We start from the raw sequence: 27,412 nt of genomic DNA on the forward strand, positions 1-27,412 counted from the left end.
ATTGTATTCTTAATTAATCACGAATATATTGTCTTGCAAATAAAAATAATTTGGAAAATCCAAAAGTGCACGCCTCATAATTTTTTTTTAATAAATATTTTTAATTATTATTTTTGTTTATTTAATAAAAATTAAACCACATCGAATCAGACCCTGAAAAATGAAAGGGTTCTATTCCTGAGCATACTCAAGCGTAAGAGAAAAAAAAAGACTCGATTAGTAAAGTATTTCGGTCGCTATCGTGTTAACAAGAAAAAGGATCCGCGCATACAGACACACGGACGTCCAAGACAGAACTTTTTTAAACTGTTTTTTAACTAGTTTAAATAACAAAAATGACATCAAAAATATCATGAACGTTAAAAATAGTGTTTTTTCTTAATATGTGTGTGTATGTATTATCTTACAAGTGCAATGTATGATACATAAAGACATTTTAAGTTTGAAAAATCAGATGTTTTGCGCGAAGCGACAGTAGTACCCACCTCAACGCTTCGCTTATGAGGCGTGCAAAACGGAAGCAATTTTCAATGAAACAAACCTGAAACTGTTATGATTCGTAATATACCTACTTAAGATATACTTAAGAGAATAATATACCAGTTTAAAAATTTATTTCTAATGAGCTACATCCGTTAGTTTTACATTTAAACTCATCAAATATCAATTACAAGCGAGTTAATTGTCAATTTACTGTGGACAAGTAATTATGTTCACTCGACTGCATCAAGCTATGATCCTCATCAGTTGCTGGCCATAGTATGATACACATTCACATGTAATTAATATATTACATCATTGTAGCTATATTGATCTTAAATCAAATATTACTGTTTATTTCCTTGATGTTCAAAATCTTATGAGTTCCAATACCTACATCTATAAAGGTAAATAATATAAAGTCTACAATTAAAAAGTAGGTGTTTGGTTTCTAAAAGATGGTCATTGAAATGAAGGAATAAGTGAGTAAAATTTTCCTATCATTAGCAAAATATACACATTGGAAGAGAGGAGGCAAGCGTATCAACAAAATTAAGTGTCACGTCGCGTCGGGACTCCAGACTGCTTTCTCGTTTGTGTCCTCAGCGTCTATTTTCCGAGTTCCATTATTGCCTGAAAAAAGATAGCTGAAACAACATTGAATTTTTCGCCTTTAATTTCGTCTGAATGCAATTTCGATGCATGAAAACACAAGGGTGCTTTTAATTCTTAATATATTTGCGAGGATTTCGAACACTGAACAAAATGTGTGGCTTCGACAATTAAGTTAGCGTTCTAGCTTTTTTTGCTTTTCGCACATCGGAATTTTAAATTTCATCTCGTTTAAAAATACTTCGTAGAGAAATTTTTATTCAATAGCTCATTATACGGATCACCTGTTAACCTTTAAATAAAAAGTAATGTTCTAGTTTTAATTTGATGAAAAAATGTAAAAATACAAAAAAAAAGTAAGATAATACACAGACGGTGTCAAAGAAACGTTTGTTAAGTTCAATAAAACCATCGTATAAAAACGTTGTAATGAATTAAAACTACACAACTATTATCGGTATAAGGAGGATGTAGAAATTTTCATGGCAAGCCATCCAATTAACTAATGGCTTTATACGTATACGGCCAATGTAATTTATTTAGTTGCATATTAAGATTACAGGTGTGCTATATAAATTCACATTGTTTGTTCGTTAGCGAAGCGAAATTTTCGTACACCGAGACACGTGGCCACAAATTTAATTTCATTACCAAACAAGCGCATATAGATCTTATAAAGTAATTTAATTAAGCTTTGTCCGAGATCGCGCGAGGAATAAATTTTCGCATAGTTCAACACCTCTTCCCATTAGTCTAAAAATTAAGTAGATAATTACTAAAATTAGTTATGTCAAGAAGATGTTCATTGTTTTTACTAAAGAATTCGCTAACTTATATGTAACTAGGTTTCCGCCCGCGGCTTCGCCCGCGCAGTCAAAGAAAAAACCTGCATAGTTCCCGTTCCCGTGGGATTTCCGGGATTGCGTCATTATCCCGGAATAAAAAGTAGCCTATGTCCTTTCTCAGGTATCAAAATATCTCCATACCAAATTTCATGAAAATTGGTTCAGTAGCGTGATTGAGTTACAGACAGACAGACAGAGTTACTTTCGCATTTATAATATTAGTATGGATTATAGGATTATACATCTATATTTTTTCATTTTGTAGAGTAGTAATTAAAATGTTGGTTTCAAACAATATAATGAATACTATTTTTTCCTTCCTCCGAATATACCTACCTACTTGTAATTAGGTATGATAATATGTAAACGTCTGATGCACACATTATACAAGACTAGTTCAGTAATTTAAAAAAAAAACATTAAAATATTTTGGCATTGTGATATCTCATTTAGCACAATAAATAATTATTTAATACATTTATAATAAAGTTCCTATTAATATAATGAAATTTATTTAAGTGTGTGAAAAATTCAGAATATAAAGTGCATACCTACATAAATAACGATAAGCATAAGTATGTAGATATTCAATTATTTAGAAAAAATGGGAAAAAATTGAAAAAAAATTACTAGTATTTTTTAATTGGAGGTACACTGGAACTAAAATTATTACAAGTATTACCCATGTCATTTATGGTAATAAACGTCCTAGTATCCTTAAATACCCTTTCAGAGTTCACATTATTGATTAAACAAATGATCAAGGTTCTGACATAGACCTACTTAATACGTTGATAATTGTCCCAGAAACAACTGCTCACATGAGAAAATGATATGGTGCCTTGAAATGCAAACATGGGTAAAGGTTAACAACTTGGAAAAAGTCAGTTACATTTCTTTCGCAAGATTAACATAAAATGAACCGATGTGCTTTGACTATGGGGCTCTGCTCTGACGTTATCAGTCTCTTTGACCAGATCGCAATAAATGATAACGCAAAATACAGCGTGGTTTTATCTGTGGCGGCGCACAGACACGCTCGCGGCGCCCCGCAGCGGCCGTCTGCTAGCAAATATTGACAGCTGAAACCGTCAACAAAATGAGAATTCATTCCGCATAAACACGGCCAGCGATCAGTTACCATTCACGATCACGCCGAAACGCGAATAGCACGTGGGGATCTAATATTAGAACGAAGATACTCGTTTCCGAAACATAACACAATACGGACACAGTGTTCGCCCACATGGACTGTATTGCCGGCACAGAACATTCATAAATGTTTTTTACAAGAAATTGTGTGAATATTAACAATGATAATCAGCCGCAAATGGAGGGAATATGTCACTGCACTCAGTGGTGAGTAATTTTATTACATTTTTAATATTCATTTATAATGTAAACAGTTGTTTTTCCGTACGAGCAACACTGCATAAATTGTAAAACTTGGCCTGTTTATAATGTATTGTGAGTAACGCCTAAGCTTGTCTAGATACAAGTTTATTTTTGTTACAATATAGTTTGGCTTTGAATTATAATTTGAATAAATTAATGAGCGGTATCGACTCTCGATTTAATTCTTCGATAGTCTTGTGTGATCGATATCCGTGAAATACACATAAACCGTTTGTAAATTTGATTATTGAACAATGTGATCTAATATGCCCAATTTAAATATAATAGCCATATTATACTAATTGGTTGCGCAATCATTACGTATATTTATTCAACCGCTAAACGAATTAATTATCTACCCACTTACCTACCAATTTACATTTTGAAAATATTCAATTGAAACCGTTACTGTTAGTTGAAACAGTCCGATAAAAATGTTGTGTAGTATCATAATTTATTTTATGTATTTTAGTCAGTCAACTTTATCCTTTTGATATCGTTAAATGAGTGTTTTTAATACATTTTCATATATTTTAAATTATGTATAATTAAATAATTTTCTAAATTTGATATACTTACCTTGTTGATTCGTAGAAGTGTATCTAATGTAGATAATAATAGGTAACACTTCTTCGATACTTTTTTACTTGTTATAGAGTACACATTGCAATTTTCTTACATTACCTACCTATGTCAAATATTTTCTCTGCTATCCTTCTAGGATCGCAGGACCAACCATCAAAATATATCTTGTGTCTTATAAATAGTATTTAAAGAAATGTAATTAGTCGATTCATTAAATACTGATAAACTTAGCCACATTCAATACTTTTGAAAATAAAATGCGACTTTTACAAATATGGTAGGAAAATTGACAGTAAAGTAAGTTTCAGAGGAAAATGGTAAATAAAACATTATTTATACCATATTCGAATGGGTCAGTATTGATAAGAGTATATACGTAAATGTATTTAAATTTAAAATGAAATACAAACAAAAATTTATATTCAATAAGTTCGATATGAATTTAAAATTAGTTTACGCATTAATGCCGTTCACGTACCTATCCAGAATACACTATCTTCTTATCTTTTGGCCTCATCTCGATGTCTTCATTCATATAAATCAAATTGTTAGTTAAAATTTTTAAATACAGTAAACGTGAAGAATAATTGATAACCAATCAACTTTTCTGGAATAAATAGAAACATACTGTAATAAGAACGTAGAAAATAGGATTATCCTAGAATGTTCCAGAGCCGCGCTCGTAATTAAACTACTTTATTAGACTAAACCCGAGCCGTGACAGCAGCATTCCTTTTTGATTAGTCCCGTTGCAATCGCCATATAACCTAATTGTGAATGAAAAGAATCTAAGTGTTATACCGAGAACTCGGAATAAAATTAGGTTAAAAATAATATAGTGTTGCGCAAATAGAACAAACTTCCAACAACCAAACGCCATTACTACAGATTAAAAAAATTGTGCAATGTTGTAATGATTTTGGCCATAGAAATCTAAATAACAAGACACTAGAAGTCGTAAGCGTGCGTGACCTTGTCGCCACTCAGGTGATTTGCACATCACCAGTGCATTCGTCACTGTTCAGTTGCTCTGGAGACGTATGAGTGTATACATGGTGTGTTTCAGCAATTCCCATTGCGGAAATTCTTCCACAAGTTGTAATTATACTTATAAAGGAATAATATTTCATCGGAAAATATTTTTTTTTAGAAATAATGCCGTTTTTCCTTAAAATTACAGAATATTTACAAGTATTACGAGTGTCACCATAGTAATCGAAATAACAATGAATGACACAGTCGACCATTCTTATTATCACGTTTGTTCGTATTGGAGCAAAAAGTCTCATATACTTAGGGATGTTATTCTAAAATAAACCGTAAATTCGTGCGTTAGGATACATATTCAAAAGCTTAATTTAATAGTTAAGTTAGTTTTCACTAAAATCAAGCTGTCCAATAAAAGGCATAGTTTACTTGTGTGTACTGTTTAGCTTTCGGTTTGAATGTGTTGATTTTGGCGACAGCGGTTTTCATACGAATTATGACAATAAAGCACTTCTATGTGTCTTGTTATTTAGATTTCTATGGATTTTGGCAATAGTATACTGAAAAGATAATAAAAGTTGTACAACGAGATAGAGAAGTTATCACAGATTTGGATTGAATAGATAACCCTAGTTCATAAAAATCAATCTGAACCGCACCTCATTTTGACACCTGGCAACTGTTGTTAGGTCACGAAACTGCTTGTTAATGTTGGCTACTCACGAACAAATTAATCATTTAATTTGTGTGAGTTTTGTAAATAAATACCTTTACCTATACCACCACTTAGTTACTACTTTCCTTTTTATTTTTTTATACATATTTGTAAATTAAATCTAATGATATGAAACTATTTTTTTGCAGCTATGTTCACTTGCATTTCAAATTATTATCAGGCGACAGCTGGTAGTGCTAGATATTTCTATTCCCTATTTCACCACTGACAACTTTTTCTCTTCGAAGAAAGAGTCCTTATCGAAGATTCTATTAGGCTATACATAAAACACCAGCAAGAATGTTGGCAGTTCAGGCATGACAGGGAAAACGCAACATACAAAACAAATAGGGTTACTTTCGCATTTATTATATCTTAATAATTATGAATGCCATACGTCATAGTACAAAGTATTTTATAAAGTAGTTAATCTTACATAGAATATAAATTGTTATTGTAAAGTATACAGTGCGTAATATACGAATGAATAGTTGGGATTCTTTAGATGCATACAATTGATCTTAATTATTTTTAATCACTACTACTAACCAAGGGGCCCCTTTGAAAATTCCATGGTCTTATGCAGGCGCTAGACATGTGATCAAATACGCAAATACCTACAAAGTCGCGAAGTGTGGCACTGACATTTGCCTATTTGTTCAAAGTTTGAACACATATTTGAAGTTTGCCGAGTCGAGTCGGTTTTTCTGCGAACATCAAAGTAATCAAACTTCAAAGTTGCTTCAAAGTTTGTGCGCCCTGCCACACTTGTTGCGTGTGCGCCGCTGAACGGAGCAGTTGTATGCAATAGTTAATCTGTGAGTGGTATTTTGAGCGTCAATAATGGAGTGGGGTAATGACGCAGTAATAGAATTATTTATTGAGCTACTTCAAACAAAAAAATTAAAGGCACTCAAATAAAACAGTCTGACGGAGTCATCAAAATCGTCGTCTATTCTGTGAGCCATCTTTGCGGTAACTGTGCCCGTAAATCATTTGAAATACAAGTCTAGCCGGATACATTTGTGCATATAAAGTTTGATCGAAGTTTTGAAAATGTGTGCTCAAACTTTGATCCCCATGTCTGGCGCCGGCCTTAGGCCAACCGTTATTTCTAGAACGTTTGGCAAAAAAAGTTTAGGTATTCTGCGAAGTATAAATTTCATATGAACGTTTAATATTTATAAGTCTAATGCTATTCTGAGAATTATTTATTGTTTGCTGGTATCATCAAAATCGTCAACACATTCACACCTTGTTTTATGTGAAATCCGATTACTTATGCAGAAAAAGTTTTATACTAAAAAGTATATACACTCGGTATTTACTATTTAGTCAGATTATTTTCTTTGAACGTGATTTAATGATCTATGATCATAATTCATAACCCAAACAAATTGCGTTGCTTATACTAACTGACAAGAATTTTTTTTTTTTAGTTACCACTGTCTTTCTTTTACAATATAAAAAAATACACATAAATTATATAATCCACGTGTTCTATTGTTATAAGGTTTATGTATGAGTATACGTCTGATATAAGCTACTCAATACACTATGATAAAATAATGTCGCCGTCTGTAATTAATTGTTGGTATTATGGATAATTAACGACGTATCAATTAAAAGTTATAAATAATAGTAAAAACCCGTGTAAATATACGGCTAAGGATATCGCTAAGACGGTAAAGGGCATGTCACGTGGTAAGTCCCCAGGCATTGACGGACTTAGTTTAGAGCATATAATACACGCAGGGCCGGAAATTTTTCGCGTTTTGGCAGACTTGTATAATTTATGTCTAAACTTTTCTTATCTTCCTCCTTATCTTATGAAAACTGTTGTGGTGCCAGTTCCTAAAAATAAAACGGGTGAACTTTCGAATTTAAACAATTACAGACCTATTTCACTGGGCACAATTCTGGGAAAAATTCTTGAAAGACTTATTTACCCAGAATTGTCGAAGAATGTTGTAATACACGACGCTCAGTTTGGTTTTCGTCCCGGGCTCTCAACAGATTCTGCAATTTTTAGCGTAAAAAGTGTCATAAATTATTATAAAACTCGAGATACTTCCGTGTACGCATGTTTTTTGGACCTCAGCCGCGCTTTTGATCTTGTAAATTATAAACTACTTTGGAATAAACTGTCTAATAGTTCTGTTCCATCAAATGTTGTTGATTTGTTGAGATACTGGTACGAGAACCAAACCAATTGTGTGCGATGGGGCGACTCGCTGTCTAACGAATATAGGTTAAACTGCGGAGTGCGTCAAGGTGGGCTTACCTCACCAGATTTGTTCAACTTGTATATAAATGATCTGATTGAGGAACTGAGTAGAACGAAGGTGGGTTGTCATATTGGCAGTACTTGTGTTAACAACTTGAGCTACGCCGACGACATGGTTCTTCTCAGTCCCTCAATCAATGGTCTCAGGCGCATGCTCTCAATCTGTGAGCGTTATGCGCTTGAGCATGGTCTGAAGTATAATGTTGGGAAATCACAGGTGATGGTGTTTAAGGCAGGTCGAGGGCCGGATATGGTTCCTAACGTTTACTTGAATTGTACACCCGTTGAACGTGTGGGGCGGTTTAAGTACTTGGGACACTTTCTCACAGAAAACCTAAATGATGATGAGGATATTGAACGTGAGCGACGAGCGCTTGCCGTCAGATGCAACATGCTAGCACGCAGATTTTCTAAATGTAATAAAGAGGTAAAATCGATTCTATTTAAAACATATTGTCAAAATTTGTATACTTGTCAATTATGGTCAAATTTCACTAGAAAAGCTTTTGGCACCATTAGGGTGCAGTATAATGATGCATACCGCATCCTAATGAAATTGCCTAGGTACTGCAGTGCGTCTAGCATGTTCGCAGATGGCGGCATCAATGACTTCTTCGCAATTATTAGATTGCGAATAGCATCTTTTTGGTCACGTATACGCTCCTCTAATAACAAAATCATAAATACGCTCTCCGAGTACTTAAACAGTCCCATTTTTAGGTATTGGTTGTGTGTTCATTTAGGTAGGAACCGTAAATAGTTCAATTGTTTTTTTTTTATATACTGATAAATAAGTTAAAGTTAAATGTCCCAAATATATGCCAAATTGTAAATGTATGTGTAATTATATTATGTATGGATATTGATGTCTGAAATAAAGATTTATATATTATTAAAACGCCCCATGGAATTCACCGCACATAGATAATGATATGTTGTACTATGTAGGAAAATTGCTTAAATAACCCAAGCATAGCTCCGTCACGCTGGAACCCGCTTTAAAAAAAACCTTACTTTTTTTCAGCCTATTTTACCTACAAACGATGCTAATAAATGTAGTATAGGTCAATTTTTTGTAGTCTTATTAGTTACTTAGAAAACATCATTGATATCGTTCGAAGTAAAAAATATAAATAACTAGCGACCCGCCCCGGCTTCGCACGGCGGCCGGCCGGTACCGCGCCGCAAACGCTACGTCCCGCAATTTTTAAATCTGTAATATCTTCGAAAATATTCACTTAAATCATACGGTGTAAAGGACCATATAGATCTATATTAAATGAACAATGTATTCAAGGTATTTAATTCGTTAAGAATTAATGCTGTATTGGTTAAAATCGCTTCGAAAATTAACCATTATTTGTCGTAAAAAGTAAATAACAAAAAAAAGTTATTGTGGGTTATCCATAAGAGATAGACATATACCATCGCGGACTTTTCTGTAGACCTTTTCAACGTGTACAATACTTAGTACATTATTTTGATAAAACTCGTAGGGTTCAGCCTGCGTTTGCAATGTAAGCGGAAAAAATGTAATTATTTACGACATCACATTAGAAACCTCAAAAATAACAGTACTTCTCCACTATTTAATGGATGTTATTATACATATAAACCTTCCTCTTGAATCACTCTATCTATTAAAAAAAACTGCATCAAAATCCGTTGCGTAGTTTCAAAGATTTAAGCGTACAAAGGGACATAGGGACATAGGGACAGGGAAAGCGACTTTGTTTTATACTATGTAGTGATGATAGCGTGTTGATTAGTTTTGGAATGGGTTCCAAATTGATTGTAGTTTATTGTAGTGGCAAGAAAATTCTTTATTTGCGTTGTTTTATCTCAAATTATTGCAAGAAGGTCACAATAACAAGATTTTAAAAAATAAATAACACTTGTTCAAAAACTACAAACGATGCCAATAAATGTAGTATAGGTCAATTTTTTGTAGTCTTATTAGTTACTTAGAAAACATCATTGATATCGTTCGAAGTAAAAAATATAAATAATAGCGTGTTGATTAGTTTTGGAATGGGTTCCAAATTGATTGTAGTTTATTGTAGTGGCAAGAAAATTCTTTATTTGCGTTGTTTTATCTCAAATTATTGCAAGAAGGTCACAATAACGAGATTTTAAAAAATAAATAACACTTGTTCAAAAACTACAAACGATGCCAATAAATGTAGTATAGGTCAATTTTTTGTAGTCTTATTAGTTACTTAGAAAACATCATTGATATCGTTCGAAGTAAAAAATATAAATAATAGCGTGTTGATTAGTTTTGGAATGGGTTCCAAATTGATTGTAGTTTATTGTAGTGGCAAGGAAATTCTTTATTTGCGTTGTTTTATCTCAAATTATTGCAAGAAGGTCACAATAACAAGATTTTAAAAAATAAATAACACTTGTTCAAAAACTACAAACGATTTTATTATTAGTTGAAATTATAAAAATTTCATGCATTCATCAGCATCGTTTGTAGATAAAAATAAATAAAAAAGAAATATTTTTTTGCTCTTGAATCACTATAAACGCAGTATAAGGCTTTCGATGAACCAATTTTTAGTCTTCAAAAAGCTCTACAGTTTATAAAATCGTTTGTAGTATACGATCCTTCAACTGTATCGTAGCTGTTGTTAAAAATACTAACAATTACTCTCTGATTATTGATTAACAATTTTCAATTATCAAAAAGTTTTACACTTTCAGAAATTATAATTAAAAATTCAACTCATTTGCAGCTCAAGTTTTCAATACTTACGAAAGTCCGTGGATAGTTGGCTGTCATTATTTTTTAATACGAAAAACAGCACATACTTGTAAGTCCAACGATTTTGAATTTATATTTTGAGGTATAATCGATGCTACATTTACTGTAGGCACTATAGTAACTGTAAACTTGTGTACGCACGCTTATATTTAATCGGTAATGTCCATATACATATAAAGGTATGCTGTCGGAAGACAAACTGTGAAACTACGAACGATTTCCTTTTCTATTTTCTAACGTCTTAAAATGTATCACTCTATCAAACACTAAGTAGATTTATTCATTCGCACTTATAATCAGTAATAAGCAAGACATACAAATATAAAGGTACTGTGACAATTGTTCATATCGTTTGTAGTTTTTATGCCAGTGTCATTTTATTATACCACTACAATTTGGCTAGTTTTATCTGATTTTTCTTGAAGTTATTTTAGAGGATAAATTATTTTACCAGTACTATAATAAACGATAAATGACAATATTAATTCCAATTTTTTATATTGCACTTTTTTGAGTTTTTTTTCGTTTCGGATGGAATTTATCCATTATTTCATTTTAATTACTTTTGTCGTCTCAGCAGTTTCGGATTATTAAGTGACTTTGTAACATTGAACAGCAAACTACTGAACATTAAAGATATCAAACTCTTTTTTTTTTAACATATATCATGTGCAATTTAATGTACACTAAATTACGAAACTCCCACTCGCATACACAAACACGCACGTGTGGGAAGATGTATGTATGAGCATGAATATTTTTTTTTCTAAAACTACAAACGACACGAAATCCAAGTCTCATAATTGTTTTGAATATATTAACTTATTGAACACTAATTTTTTTGTTTTTTATTGCTTACAGGGGTTCAGCAGCCACTACAAACATATGAGTTTAGCTACAATCAACTACATTGTTTGTAGTTTTTGAACAAGTGTTATTTATTTTTTAAAATCTCGTTATTGTGACCTTCTTGCAATAATTTGAGATGAAACAACGCAAATAAAAAATTTTCTTGCCACTACAATAAACTACAATCAATTTGGAACCCATTCCAAAACTAATCAACACGCTATTATTTATATTTTTTACTTCGAACGATATCAATGATGTTTTCTAAGTAACTAATAAGACTACAAAAAATTGACCTATACTACATTTATTGGCATCGTTTGTAGTTTCTGAACAAGTGTTATTTATTTTTTAAAATCTTGTTATTGTGACCTTCTTGCAATAATTTGAGATAAAACAACGCAAATAAAGAATTTTCTTGCCACTACAATAACTACAATCAATTTGGAACCCATTCCAAAACTAATCAACACGCTATTATTTATATTTTTTACTTCGAACGATATCAATGATGTTTTCTAAGTAACTAATAAGACTACAAAAAATTGACCTATACTACATTTATTGGCATCGTTTGTAGTTTTTGAACAAGTGTTATTTATTTTTTAAAATCTTGTTATTGTGACCTTCTTGCAATAATTTGAGATAAAACAACGCAAATAAAGAATTTTCTTGCCACTACAATAAACTACAATCAATTTGGAACCCATTCCAAAACTAATCAACACGCTATTATTTATATTTTTTACTTCGAACGATATCAATGATGTTTTCTAAGTAACTAATAAGACTACAAAAAATTGACCTATACTACATTTATTGGCATCGTTTGTAGTTTTTGAACAAGTGTTATTAATTTTTTAAAATCTTGTTATTGTGACCTTCTTGCAATAATTTGAGATAAAACAACGCAAATAAAGAATTTTCTTGCCACTACAATAAACTACAATCAATTTGGAACCCATTCCAAAACTAATCAACACGCTATTATTTATATTTTTTACTTCGAACGATATCAATGATGTTTTCTAAGTAACTAATAAGACTACAAAAAATTGACCTATACTACATTTATTGGCATCGTTTGTAGTTTTTGAACAAGTGTTATTTATTTTTTAAAATCTTGTTATTGTGACCTTCTTGCAATAATTTGAGATAAAACAACGCAAATAAAGAATTTTCTTGCCACTACAATAAACTACAATCAATTTGGAACCCATTCCAAAACTAATCAACACGCTATTATTTATATTTTTTACTTCGAACGATATCAATGATGTTTTCTAAGTAACTAATAAGACTACAAAAAATTGACCTATACTACATTTATTGGCATCGTTTGTAGTTTTTGAACAAGTGTTATTAATTTTTTAAAATCTTGTTATTGTGACCTTCTTGCAATAATTTGAGATAAAACAACGCAAATAAAGAATTTTCTTGCCACTACAATAAACTACAATCAATTTGGAACCCATTCCAAAACTAATCAACACGCTATTATTTATATTTTTTACTTCGAACGATATCAATGATGTTTTCTAAGTAACTAATAAGACTACAAAAAATTGACCTATACTACATTTATTAGCATCGTTTGTAGGTAAAATAGGCTGAAAAAAAGTAAGGTTTTTTTTAAAGCGGGTTCCAGCGTGACGGAGCTCCCAAGCATTCGCGTGGTCAGCGCATAGTGGCCTATCATCATTAATTGTTTAATGCATCACCTTCTTTCTAACTACGAATATGTTTGCCACGTATTCATTAGATACTAAGCGGCTAGATTCTTAGATATCTTGTAAGTTTTCAAATGCAACATAGTCATCGGAAGCAAAATAAGGGAAGCTTATATAGTCATCAACTCATTTGAGAAAATAATGTAGTTAAATGTTAAGGGCTATACAACAGTTTGATCTTTTTAATAAAGCTGACAATAACTAGCAGATAAGGGTATATTATAGATAGCATGTGTTCAGTTTCTATCACTAAATGCAATTCTTGAATGAATATCGATTCTTTCAGGACGTGTTCATATGTTCGGAGAATATTGCTACGTTGGACTTGACTACCAAATGTCTTCATGTGAATTAAAGTTCATCTATATCCTAAAATGAATGTGTAAATATTTATATTCTTTAACAAAAAATCTACTTTATATTGTTACATTTAGAAACAAGTAATCAAGTTGACAACAATGTAATATTGAAGTTCGACTACGATTAAACCTGACCTGAATGGGTATCGTTAAATAATTCATGATTGAGATATTGTTATATTGTCTAGAAAATTCTAAATTTAATGTTAAGTTGTTTAAAGATATTTAATATTCATAGACCTTTTGATATAGGTACGTAGAATAACTAGTTACAAAGAAATCATTGCATTTTAATATTATGTTTTTACTTTTTTTCGTAAAATAACAGATCTCTAGATAACACAGAGAAATATTAGTTTTTGATCGGAACGGGTAATAAAAGACCTTCCTGCAATATAAATACACTTGAAACAGAACCAAGCTCACAATTCTGAACAACGTATATTTTTTAGATTTTTAACTTTCCTGAGCTTTATCTTAGCTAGATATTATTATAAAATAAATAATTAAGGAAATATACACTGAAAAGTCATAAAATGTAACAAAAATTATTTTTAATGTGTAGTATAATTACAGCAATATTTTGAGTGATGCAAACAGTTTAAAATCTTACTTAAAAGTCCTGTGACACATACCTATAGGTACATCATTTACCTATCTCTGCAAACTCTCAATGACCGCAGATATTTTACCATTCAGTGATAATCCATCAGCCTATGTTACAAACAATATACAAAAAAAATATTATTGATGACTTTTGTTCTAGACAGGCAGTGACGAATTTGATTCGAAACGTTATAAATAATCAAACACGTTTATGTATTTATTTGATATCGAATTCGTATTAAAATGATTTCCAATTCCTTCCCTAAACGTTATGGTTATAGGCGATATTATAGTAATCAACCTCGCAATCAATTAATTCGCGTATCAACCAAATGTGTCATAATGGCTTTGCCAGATAGAATGCGTTCTTATGGCGCGTCAGAACGCTAAACAAACGCCGCGCTATGACTGTGCTATGACGCCATAATGTATTGTACTACGACCTATTGGCTTTTTCAAATAGAACGCTCTGGTGGTATCTGCCCACGTAGTACAACACAATTCGGCGTCAGGTAGCGCTCTCACTCGCGCTAATAACGCGTTCTATCTGGCAAAGTATTAATGTATATTAAGTATGTATGTATATAATATATTAGCACTTCCTGTTTGTTGACGACGCGTTTCTGTCAAGCCAAGTGTATGAAACACGATATCCTATAAAGATAGACGTGTTATAAAGTTGCAGTGGTTTTTCAGGTTTTCCTTTTCACTGAATATAAATAAAAACTAATGAGGAAGTATCTTTACTGCGATATTCAAATAATATGTTCAATATTTTATTATTTTATGAAATAAAATGCAATTTTATTCATAGCTCGTCCTCATAAGCTAAGTTTGATACATACCTACATGTAAATATTTCCAGAATATAAAAATAATTTATGCGTAATGTATTCTCTATTCTATCAAAAGAAGCTACTTTCCCCAGTAATGACACATTAAAATAATTACAGATTACATTTTCTTTTTATTTATACATCTATGTACTGTCAAATCTACTTTCATAAAAGGGAATCGCAATTTTCATAAGGGGATAAGTCTTATCAAGGGCCTGGTGTCATCAGCCACAAGTCAAGCAAATTTATTTCAAATATATAAATTGGGATTAGTCACTTTACATACAGTTTATATTAAACCAGATAAATAAGATTCACTTTTAATTCGGATGATTATAAACTATTTGCTGCCAACACAATCATGTATTCTTATTTTCGTATCAAGTAATAAGCCGCTTATCATTTTTTTTAATAACTTTAATATTTTTTCCATTTACAACCTAATGAATGAACTACTGTTACAATCAATTTAATAATCAGTTATTAAACATTTTGTTTACTTCTAGAGAATAAATACATTATTATAATAATAAAACATAGGTAGCTAGCGCTACTAGGTATTAAGTATTCTGTGACAAGGGTTTAACTTAATGTGTGAAATTGAATATGTATATTATTAACGAAAATTGCTACAAGACCATGCAAATCTATATATATAAAACTCAAAGGTGACTGATATAATGATCTATCAACGCACAGCACACACTGGACGTATCGGGCTGAAATTTGGCATGCAGGTAGATGTTAGGACGTAGGCGTCCCCTAAGAAAGGATTTTAGAAAATTCAAAGGAGTAAAATAGGGGATGAAAGTTTGTACGATGAAAATTTATCTTTTCCACGCAGGCGAAGCTGCGGGCAACAGCTAGTTTAAATATAAACGGCTTTTTAATATAAGTATGCTTTTATGTTTGTTTATGTTTATTCGATATAAATAAGCAACTTGTTTGACCTGTAACAGCAACGATACTGGTAATGACTAATCAAATTATGAACTGAACCACATAAGCAAGTCGTATAATGACATTTTGATAAGTGAACAATGATATGAAAACCGTTTAACTGTAACGTCACTGAGAACTGTTATAGTAATTATATAGTCATATAAACTGTTTCACAATACAGTTTAATCATTAGCACAATAAACGAGTTGCTAACTAGTAACTGTGAAATACGTTACATTATAACGCGAATCATGTAAAAAGAACGCTGGATGAAAGTGATGGTGTGTGTTTTGGCATGTATCGAGTTTAGCACGAAAGTTATTTGCTGCTTATTTTATTTTTGAAGTAGGCTCTTGAGTCGTGGCTTCGCAACTACATATTTGTTATTCTTATACCACCTCATAACACCAAATAGACCAATAAATCGCCAATGCGCAGCTTAACCGTCAGCGTTCTTTTTACATGACGCGACCTATACATGCCATGATAGGCACAACGCTGTAATATTTTGTCGATTATACATTATCCTATCCTATCCTACTACTACTAATCCTATCCTTATATCCTATCCTACTATTCTATCCTACTAATATTATAAATGCGAAAGTTTGTGAGGATATGTATTAATAAAAAAGTGTTTGTTACTCTTTCACGCAAATACTAATGAACCGATAACAATGAAATTTAGCACACATATAGAAGGTAACTTTGATTAACACAGGATAGTTCCATCCCGGAATTCCCACGGGATCGGGAACTATGCGGGTTTTTCTTTGAAAACGCGGTCGAAGCCGCGAGCGGAAAGCTAGTAGGTTATAAATAAAAATGTTGTTAAGTATTAACTTATTTATAAGACTAAAAGCAATAAAATAACCACTTAACTTATTAATTATTATATATGCGGCTCCCAGACTGGACTTGCAGAACTTGAATTTTGTCCATTTGTGTTACGAATAAAAAACTTTAATGTCATCATTAAGATTTTCAACAATTAAAATTTTATTTCCTCAGATAACAGTTTTACTACGCGTGAATACTCTATTATCGCCTTTACAAATGATACGTATGCTAAATAATAGCCAATGACAAAATAAACGAAAATTAAACTTCTAAAAAAGGAAATGCGGCTAAATATACTTACATTTTCATATTACTTAGTCTACCTGTATTTCGTAGATTTTCCTGCATTTTCAATAATATATGACTGGAAACATAATCAGATATTACATAGGAAAACATTTTGTATTGTTTCGATTTAAGAATTTCCAATGGAATTGCATCGATGATAAATCCATACTAATATTATAAATGCGAAAGTAACTCTGTCTGTCTGTCTGTCTGTTACTTCACGCCTAAACTACTGAACCAATTTTTATGAAATTTGGTATGGAGATATTTTGATACCCGAGAAAAGACATAGCCTACTTTTTATCCCGGGTAAATGATGTAATCCCGGAAATCCCACGGGAACGGGAACTGGGTAACGGGAAACGGGTTTTTCTTTGACTGCGCGGGCGAAGCCGCGGGCGGAAACCTAGTGTAGAAATAAATGATAAGTGTATACAAATAATGTACCTAATATAAATATAAAAAATAATCTTATAATAATTCTATTATGTCGAAATTTGAGCTCAAACACAACAATCTACTTAAGTTTTTATTCAAATTGATAAAACTAATATAGATTTTCCGCAGTAAATTTGAGTTTTTTATAGAAGACCATTTTGATCTTAAAAAATGCATAATGCCTTTTTTGTTCTTTCTGTAAATGCTTTATTTAAACATATGTATAATATGTTTAATTTTTGACCGTCGAATAAAAAATATACTTAAAATGTTCATTATGTGTTTATGTATGATTAATGAATGTATTATTATTGCTATTCGGCGTTTAGAATTCAGGTTGCGATTTGTGAATAATGACAAAATAACAAAATAAATTCTTATAAAGATCACGTACAATACAATAAAAATGCAATTCATCTAATTTATTGTTGTCTTGTAGGTACGAAGTCAGCAAAAATGACCACACCACTTATGTATCTCAACAATAACTAAAAGGAAAAAAAATGCGTTGTCATGTTTTTATTTTATCGTACCGTTATGATTATCTCTTTCATAGATATTTTTACTATATTTTTTTCCTCCTAATAATTATTACCTGAATCATTTTTAACACGCTTTTATTAGCTTGTATGTTTGTATAGCTTTGTAAAGCGCGCTTTTTTCACAAAAATACTATGTATTGGTTATTGCTTGATTCCTAGATTAAGAATTATTTTTAGTTGTATCTATCTTGCAAGCGTGTTTTTTAGTTTTTCAAACTATATTTATTATATGAATATTTGATTTCGGGTCTTAAAGAATTGGCTCAGTTACTAGCAGACAAAATTTAGATGAATAAAGAGAAAGAAATACCATTACAATTATTCTCAAAAGACTCGTTTAACACTTTATTTGTTAATTTTGTGAACGACCGAAATATATAGTTTTCTAAAAATATTCTTAACCTGTTATTAATAGCACGTTACCAGAATACCTACAAATTTGACAAATATTTTATGAAATGTAAAAATATGTTATGTAGGTCATGCGTTGATGAGTCACCCAACTCGAGGTAGGCAAACTTTATCGCGTCATCACGCCACTTATTTGATATTCTTATTATGATGAATATTTTAATTTTATTGTTAACCAAAACTCCTGGGTCCTCTATAAAAGTTTAATAATTATAGATTATAGGTACTTAATCCAAAGTATCGAAAACATTACACTCAACTCAATATGTACCTACTTAGGTAATTGTATAGATTTCAGTAGATTTATTTCGAATATTAAGAATCAATAATCTTATCAAATGAATAGTAAATAGTTAATGATATAAAATTGAAATGGTAAATGAATAATCTAATCCTAGCAATGAGGTTAACTAGATAAGGAATGTTAATAAGTCTAATTACTAAGTCCTTGTCCATCTACTGAAAATTTACATTCTGCGGATGATAAAACTATGATCTTATTCATTGGATTTAAGCTTGATTTAAAATAGAATGTGCTAATATATCACCTAAAACATGACTTTTTAACCTTTAATCTTTTTGTAGATTTTATTTCATGGCATCTGTGGCATGTGTATTCTGATACAGTCCGTCTGGAATGACATACAATTTTTACTTTATATGTATAAATAAAGCTCAGACTGTAATAGTACCTACTTATTATAAATCGACTTACAGTTTAATTAATAATAAAATTAATAAATATGTAATTATAAAAAATAACACATTATGTAGTACCATTTCGGTAGTACTATTATATATTCTGTGGTTGGTGACATTATTCATATTATGATATCTTATGATTTATGTCTCGCCGTTAATAGTAGGTACTTAATTATATTATAATAATGAGTACTTATTAAGAAATCCAGATTCTTTGCTTATCTATAAATTTGTCCCATATTTTAATCGTTATCTATAACTCCTTTGAACCTATCTGATATGCAGATGATAGGCCGAGCGATAATCATATGTAAATTGTTTATTTATGTTATTTTTCATTTGATAATAATTATCTAAATCAATGAAGTTTCCGCCAACACAGCTTAGAATAACCTCGTATAAAGACAGCTGCTGTTTAAGGAAACGCATGGTAAAATATACGTCTTCTGCATGTAAATTGGTTTATCAATATTCAATATTGTATGTAAAATTTAACTTCAAAAGGAAATATATTGGCTATACTATTAATCGATATAAATAGTAACAAATTTAATATTTAGTATTTGAGGTTTTCCCATGAAAGTCCTTTACGCTCATTCCTGCTAATTCAGGAATACTTAACTAAAATAATAGAAATAATTAACCGACTATAAATTTATTATTTCAATAGTAGGAATAATCTTCCCAATGATTTATCAATAATTTGATTTTTTAAATCAATGAGTTACCTTCGTTATTGAATTGCATATAGGTAGCACACATTCAAAAAGCTCCATCATCAGGTTGTAACCATAGAATTAAGATTTTTGTTATATCTACCTATACAGTATATCTTCCAATCGCGTTAGAGTATATATTCTATGCTGTTACTGAAAACCTGTGCAACATTCCTGTATTTATTGTGTAACCCGCGCACCGTAAAATGTGAAAGGATTTAAATTGAATTGAAATACATTTTATTCCCAACTTGAACTCAAAACTTCACTTTTCAGGTATACTTGGGCGAAGTTTAATCAAGTTACTTTTCGACTTAAATTTGAATATGAAACTTTAGATTACTAAATATGCAGTTACTCTGAGTGTGATTTAAAATTCAAAATTAACAACAGTAAAATTCAATAATAAGATCTGTCATCTGTCTAATAAGATCTGTCTATCATCCATTTGAAAATTAAATGAATTAGCATTTGTTGTGAAAATTAGCAATTATTTAAACGCTTAGTTGCAATGAATCTAGGTTCTGTTGTCACATCTAGGTTACCGATTTCAATTGAATAAATGAAATAGAATAGAACATCTTATTAGAATTTTACAGAACTACTCACAGATTTATGCATCGTCATTCCTTAAGCTTTATTTAATTGAACAAAAGTATGATCTTAATTCAATTGAACATTCCACATTACTTTATTATAACGTTTTCAAAACAGCCACTTTCTACCCAACATTCTCTGTCATAGTATTCCTGTTCTCTTAAATTTTCAGCAACACGATCCTATATCGATACAATAAATTGTTTTTGAACAAATACTTCATTTGGATATTATAATAAAGCGCAGCTGAATAAATTAAAAGAGATATAACATGAGTCAGATAATAGCATCATTATACAAAAATAAATACAATACGAAATGGCAAATCACTTCATATCTTTGGTATATTTAAAAAATCTTCTACCAAAATATAATTAATTATTCATTCGAGTATGCAGCTTATTAGAAATGTTAAATTATAGACCTGTACTGTCGTATAATCATGTTAAATAATTAATAACCGGAGTGCGTGTTGAACCACATACAGTGAAGGGTGGAAGCTAGGTTGACGCTTTAAGATTGCGTTTCAACTTTGAGATTATTTGAAGTACATACAAATACATTGAAAGTTTTTTATTGATTTAGAAATTTTCTTTTGGAATGTCACCTATCATTGCTGCAATTGCTATTTCGAATTAACTTTTATTTTATAAGAAAAAATGAAAACATTGAAAGCAATATTGCGAATAAACTAGACTTGTTAGTTACTCGGTTACAAGTTACACTATGTATCTCCTAATTAGGAATATTATGACAACCTAACAAGTAAAACATATAGTACCTACACACAAGGTACATAGATCATAAAATTATTTTTTAATTACCTAATCCATACGAAATTTCATAATATTTAGCAAGATGTTTTCATACCATGAGGTAATCATTAAAAAGTCTCTCGTAACAGGTTTAATGTTTTCGAGATAAAAGAGGATCAAATATCAAGGGTTAGACGATGCATAATGCGTATAATGCAAATTACATGCAAATGTAAGAGATAACATCTACCTTTTATGTTTCTTAAAATAAACCATATATTCGACCGGTATAAGACGCAATAAGATCTTTCCAGATCAAATAAGATGCAAAATTCTAAATAACATAAATTGAGATTGATCAGAATTTCTACTATTGCCAATTTCACCATCAAAAAAAATAGTCATCGTCGTCGTCGTCGACAATGTTGACTGATTCTCAGATCTACCCTGTGCTCAAAATTTCATATCATTCTATTAATATTGACTGAAGTTTGATATTAGGTACTGTATACTGTATTATTAATACTATAATAATATTAATATTTAATGTTAATCTGACTTACACAATTTTTCGAAAAACATTTTATTTTATAGATAAGTATTTAACACAAAATTGTCGTCTAACTGAACTCTATAAATAGACGAAATACAAATAACGTATTTTATGTTCGCTACCAATATATTTTGCTATTGAGAAATGTTATGATATCATACAATTTATCAAAATAAGGTATTCTCTTCATAATATTCAAGACACGAAAAGTACTGTTTTCAATAGTAAACAAAGTACACCACGTATTCCTTTGTTTCTCTGTTTACCTAAAACGTGTACCTACTTTGGTGTACGCTATTGTAACTATTATATTAATAAAATTGATATACATAGTATTATTATCTTTTGTGGCGGTTGTTGTATGCAAAATTATTACATATCTACCCATTGTAATGCTGTTTACTTTGTTAGAAATTCATACGCTGATACCATGAAAAGGCATTTGAATATCTTTATATTCTACAATTACTTACCAATTCCAAGTGCATAAAATAAAATGAGTATAAAAAAAATATTTCACCTCCTCAGACAGTGTGACTGAAATTAAAGAGAGCAACAGCATAGGTATAGGTACTATAAAGTTTAAGGAAAACAATATACTTATACTAATTAATTGTCATCTATTAGGTCGTGTACCTTAGGGAGAAATTTCCGAAATCACTGGTCAGTCTTCCCTCATATTACATTACTAGCTGTACCCCGCGGTTTTACCCGCATTGCCCCGCTCCTGTTGGTCTTAGCGGGATGGTATTGCCTTCCTTGATAAAAGGACACTAACAGTTAAGTTTTCAAATATTACCCGTAGTTCCTGAGATTAGCGCGGTAATAAACAAACTCTTCAGCGTTATAATATTGGTATAGATGATTACTAAGTCTACTACAAAAATGTATACTTGTTAGAAATATACTAAAGAATCTTGATGTATTTTTCAGCGACTCTGATCACGGCGGCGGCCGGCACGACGGTTGGCTGGACCTCCCCGACGCTCCCAAAGCTGCTAGCAAAGAACTCCCCCATAGAAACGACGCCAGATCAGAGCTCATGGATCGCCTCTCTTATGATATTGGCTTCAGGTAAATAGGGTTTAGGAGATACATTTTCGACATGCTGATTTAAGGATAGGTACTGCGCTGTCTATAGAGAACTATACTAGTTTCGTAATGACGGAAAATGGTAAGAAAAAAATTAAGTCAATCGCAGTGTTTTTAAACCCTAATCAGCGACATTTAAACTTTATTTAAATGGTAAATTAAGAAACAGTTTTGAGTTAACCACTCATAACCAAAATTCCCAGTCTTAATATATAAAGATTAAAATATATTATCTGATCTTCACCGTCGAGTCACTTGATCGAAATAGTTTAAATTTGTCGCATTCAGACGGATGACGTCGTTTATACCTGTGGCTATATATATTTTTCATGAAACTAGCCGTGCCGCGCAGATTCACACGCGGACGAACCCGTTAGCTTGTGTTTTTCTGATTTAACTATTATTATCCACAAGTGAAAGAGTAACAAACATACCTACAATATATCCATCCATACAATATATCCATACATCGCAAATAATATTAATCATTACATAACAATAGGTTCCCCTATAATATATTTGTCATTTATTATAACCACAAACTGGTTATACAAATAAACGTGTTTATTTTTCTAGATCGCAATGTAGTTAAAAAATCTGCAAACTATATCTTTATTACGTTGTTTGATAATATTCCACTTATGTCTACGTATTCACGTAATTGTATGTAATTAAGAATAGGTACTTGCATGTAATCCTATAATAGTCTACATGTACAAAATAATCACCATGAACTCTGATCATTGTCCAATTTTAGTGTGCGCTTCAAACTTGAAATATCAGTTGTCAAATTCAATTATCATCTTTAAATCAACCGGGGAAACCAGTTATTACTGATGAAAAAAAAATTATGCATACGTTTACAATGTAACACGAGTAAAATTATTCTAGTACGAAAATCATATTGAAAATAACACTTAGATACAAAGCAATCGAAATGGCTATTTTACGATACAATTTTCGCAATCGGTTATGCAATAGGTACTATATTATTAAATCTAATAACTACATATAGGAACTTAGGAAGTACATATAATTCAGAAGTATTTAAAACGAAGATCTTCCAATGAATTTAAATTAAACATACACGTATGCAAATCTAATGATGATATAACTATTCTAATATGTATCAGGTACCCGCTTTACAGACAGACTAAAACTATCTATACTTTAGAAAACACATTAATGCATTTAATTAATTAAAATTAGTACTTAATATTACATTTGTACGTTTCAGCTGTAAGTCCGATCCCTGCGTCGTACCTGGCCGACAGGATAGGCACAAAGAGAACGCTTTTGCTCGCCGCGATACCATATATAATTGGCTGGATCCTCGTGATGCTGGCGAACAATGTGCCAACCATATACGCAGCTCGGCTCATATCAGGGCTCGGCTACGGCATCGCCTACACCGCAGCGCCTATGTACCTTGGTGAAATCGCCTCCAATGAAGTGAGGGGTGCCATGGCTACTCTAATCACAGTCATGTCTAAGGTAAATGTTTTAAACGGGCAAATAATTGCCATGTTTAAGTAGTTTAACATCATATAAAACGGCTATTGTTGACATTTGAAAAAGAAAATTATAAATAGGAACATTTGTAGATTATATTGGTATTTTTTCAATATCTCATTAGCATGCAGCAATATTCTAATACGATGTATAATAAAACGAGTAATAAGCAACAAGTCCAAAAAAAAAAGATACCTACTCGTATTAAAAAGTATACAATTTGCTCCATTACAAAATGAACATCACATTTAAAATCTTCCAATACATGTAGAATACCATAAAACGAACAGCTTATTTTTTGAATAAAGAATATAAAATATTAGTTTCAACATAGCCCATTTGATGGACGTACCTTAGCCCTGTATAAAAATATTTGATTTTGTTTCAGTTTGGAATCCTGTCACAATACTGCATTGGACCATACGTCTCGATGCTGGGACTGGCAAGTTTTAACATCGCGATACCAATTCTGTTCGTGGTCACATTTAGTGCGATGCCCGAGTCTCCATACTATTTCCTCAAATCGGGACAGAACAATCTGGCTGAAAGATCCTTAAAGAAATTAAGAGGTCGAGACTACATGATGGAAGAACTCGAAAGCATGACTCATCTCGTCAACGAAAACATGAAGGAGAAGAGCCGGTGGAAGGATCTTATCGCCGTCGGTGGAAACAAAAAAGGACTGATCATATTATTAGGAATCTATTTTACTCAACAGTTTTGTGGAAGTACAGCTATAATATCGTATGCGGAACAAATATTTGGAGCTGCCGAAGGTGGATTAGGTCCTCAGGAGTCATGCATTCTATTTGGATCCGTCCAACTCCTAACATCTGCTGTATCATCTCAATTAGTGGATAGATTAGGAAGGAAACCTCTGCTATTGGTGTCTTCGTGCGGAGTCGGTATAGCAAATATTATTATAGGCGCGTATTTCTTTATGAAACATGAGAATAGTGAATACATCGTTAGTTTAAGGTTTATTCCTATCGTTGTGATACCAATATTTATATTCTCTTATACTATAGGTTTAGCTACAGTGCCTTTCGCTATTACGTCGGAAATATTTCCCACGAACATCAAATCAAAAGCCACATGTATTATTCAGATATTCGTGGCAATTATGACATTTGCTGTTACTAAGTTGTATCAAGTAATTGCCGACAATTTAGGTAATTACGTAGCGTTTTGGTGTTTTGCCTTGTTGTCTGTCGGTGGTGTTATTTTTATATTAATGTTACTTCCCGAAACTAAAGGGCAATCTTTTGCTGCGATACAGGAAAAATTATACAGTAGCGAAAAAGTTGTCTATGAAAAGAGAGAAGGTGATGTGGCCAGAGTACGAATTAATTTATGAAAATTGTATTTAATACAGCGTCAATTGCTTATTTGATGTACTTAATGCTTCCGTCCTATATATTTATTGAAAAGCATTCCGCATTTAAATGAGCCCTACAATAGTCGGCTTAAATTGTCTTATTATCTCATTCAATTACTTACCTTACTAATTCTGTTAAAATATTCAAGAAGATGAATACCTATCGTAAAAAATTCCCATGATTTGTTCACTTCTCAAATCTTCGAATATCTAATTAATTCATTCATTTATTTAAATACAGATTAATTTAGGATATTAATATTCGTGTCTCATTTATCAATATCCATAGATAAGCTCCAAGACAAACAAGATTTTAAGTATTATTATAATTTACTAAATTTTATTATGTATGATTATTTAAAATATTAATAGAACAAAATATCGAACTTATTATAACTGGAATATGAGACCATTAGTTGTAAGTAAATAGTATAGTATTATTTCTATTTTTATGTATATGTACCAAAAATGTATAGAAAAAAATGTAAAAATATGTATGGAGTTTGAAACTAAGTTAAATTGCCTGTAAGGTACAGCTGGTAATTATTATACAAAGTATTCTTGAATTGCGGTTAGATGTTTTCATTCAATTTATGTTACTATATATTATAAGCATTATAATAAATCTATTTTTAGGGTAATAATTAATTCACCTATTCGAATAAAAAGCTTTATTACAATCCGATTTCTGGCATATGTGCATTTGCATGTTTTTATATTTATTTTTCAAGGTACTTTAGTGAGTTTAGACGAATATAAATCCTGCAAATGAGTAATTTTGTATTGTTCTAAAGAAATTGATGTCGTAAAATATTTTATAGAATGAAATTTAAGGAAGTTAAATTGTTAATATTTTTCTACTCTACTGAATTTGAAATGCCTCGTAATTTCTTAAGGTAGCATAAATCTGAACGAATTAATATGAATAATATAAATAAATTAATAATTATATGCCAATGTGATGTTATACATTCCTAGTGCCTTACTTATTGTGCCATTTTCATCTGTTGTGCAATCTCGGTTATTTTAATAAAGGGAATCTAACATTAGTATACTTTTAGGAGAATAAAACTATTTTTGATTGTTTATTTCTTGTTTTTTTTGCATTCCTTAAACTTTTACTAAAATTACACCTCACACTGACAGAAAAAGCTAACGCTAAATTTAATTATATACCTAGTTGTTCGTTGCTTGAAATTAAAAGAACTAGGTTCCTATAATCTCTAAGTATAATCTACATATACAATACCTACTAGTTTCAAGACTCATTACAGTGATTTACAGTTATGAACTATAAGTATGATTTTTAATCATATTTTATTAATGGGACCAATATGGGAAATTCTTCATTTTTAGATAAATCGATTTCTGTGCAGAAAATGACAAAAAACATCTAATACCTACTTAAGACTCTTATGAAGTACAAATTACAACTTGAAGTGTTTTATGGACTTGTTAAACGCAAATGATTGTACATAAATTATATACGTACATAAATAAATACGTTTATAATTACTTCCAATTCAATCTTAATTATTTGTATGTTAGTATCTAGTGCCAACTAGGTCAATAAAAAAGTAATCAATTTGT

At 31.1% G+C, this 27,412-nt stretch overlaps 1 protein-coding gene across 1 annotated transcript; it reads left to right on the forward strand.

The window, feature by feature from the left end:
• Window positions 1-2,980: 2,980 nt before the first annotated feature.
• Window positions 2,981-26,053, forward strand: LOC149907652 (facilitated trehalose transporter Tret1-like). The gene is made up of 4 exons (XM_090102683.1): window positions 2,981-3,296; window positions 22,774-22,914; window positions 24,170-24,426; window positions 24,833-26,053. The coding sequence occupies exons 1-4, from the start codon at window positions 3,251-3,253 to the stop codon at window positions 25,799-25,801; spliced, it is 1,413 nt and encodes a 470-aa protein (XP_089958809.1). The 5' UTR covers window positions 2,981-3,250; the 3' UTR covers window positions 25,802-26,053.
• Window positions 26,054-27,412: the final 1,359 nt, after the last annotated feature.

This window comes from Colias eurytheme, chromosome 6 (genome assembly GCF_061535395.1).
Source record: "Colias eurytheme isolate Ceu_HAF_F1 chromosome 6, ilColEury1 Martin Lab GWU primary, whole genome shotgun sequence".
Taxonomy (NCBI): domain Eukaryota; kingdom Metazoa; phylum Arthropoda; class Insecta; order Lepidoptera; family Pieridae; genus Colias; species Colias eurytheme.

Coding starts and splice junctions, on each gene's coding strand:
- LOC149907652 (XM_090102683.1), top strand. CDS start 3,251: ATGATAATCAGCCGCAAATGGAGGGAATATGTCACTGCACTCAGTG. Junction 3,297..22,773: donor ATATGTCACTGCACTCAGTG/GTGAGTAATTTT, acceptor TGTATTTTTCAG/CGACTCTGATCACGGCGGCG. Junction 22,915..24,169: donor TCTTATGATATTGGCTTCAG/GTAAATAGGGTT, acceptor TGTACGTTTCAG/CTGTAAGTCCGATCCCTGCG.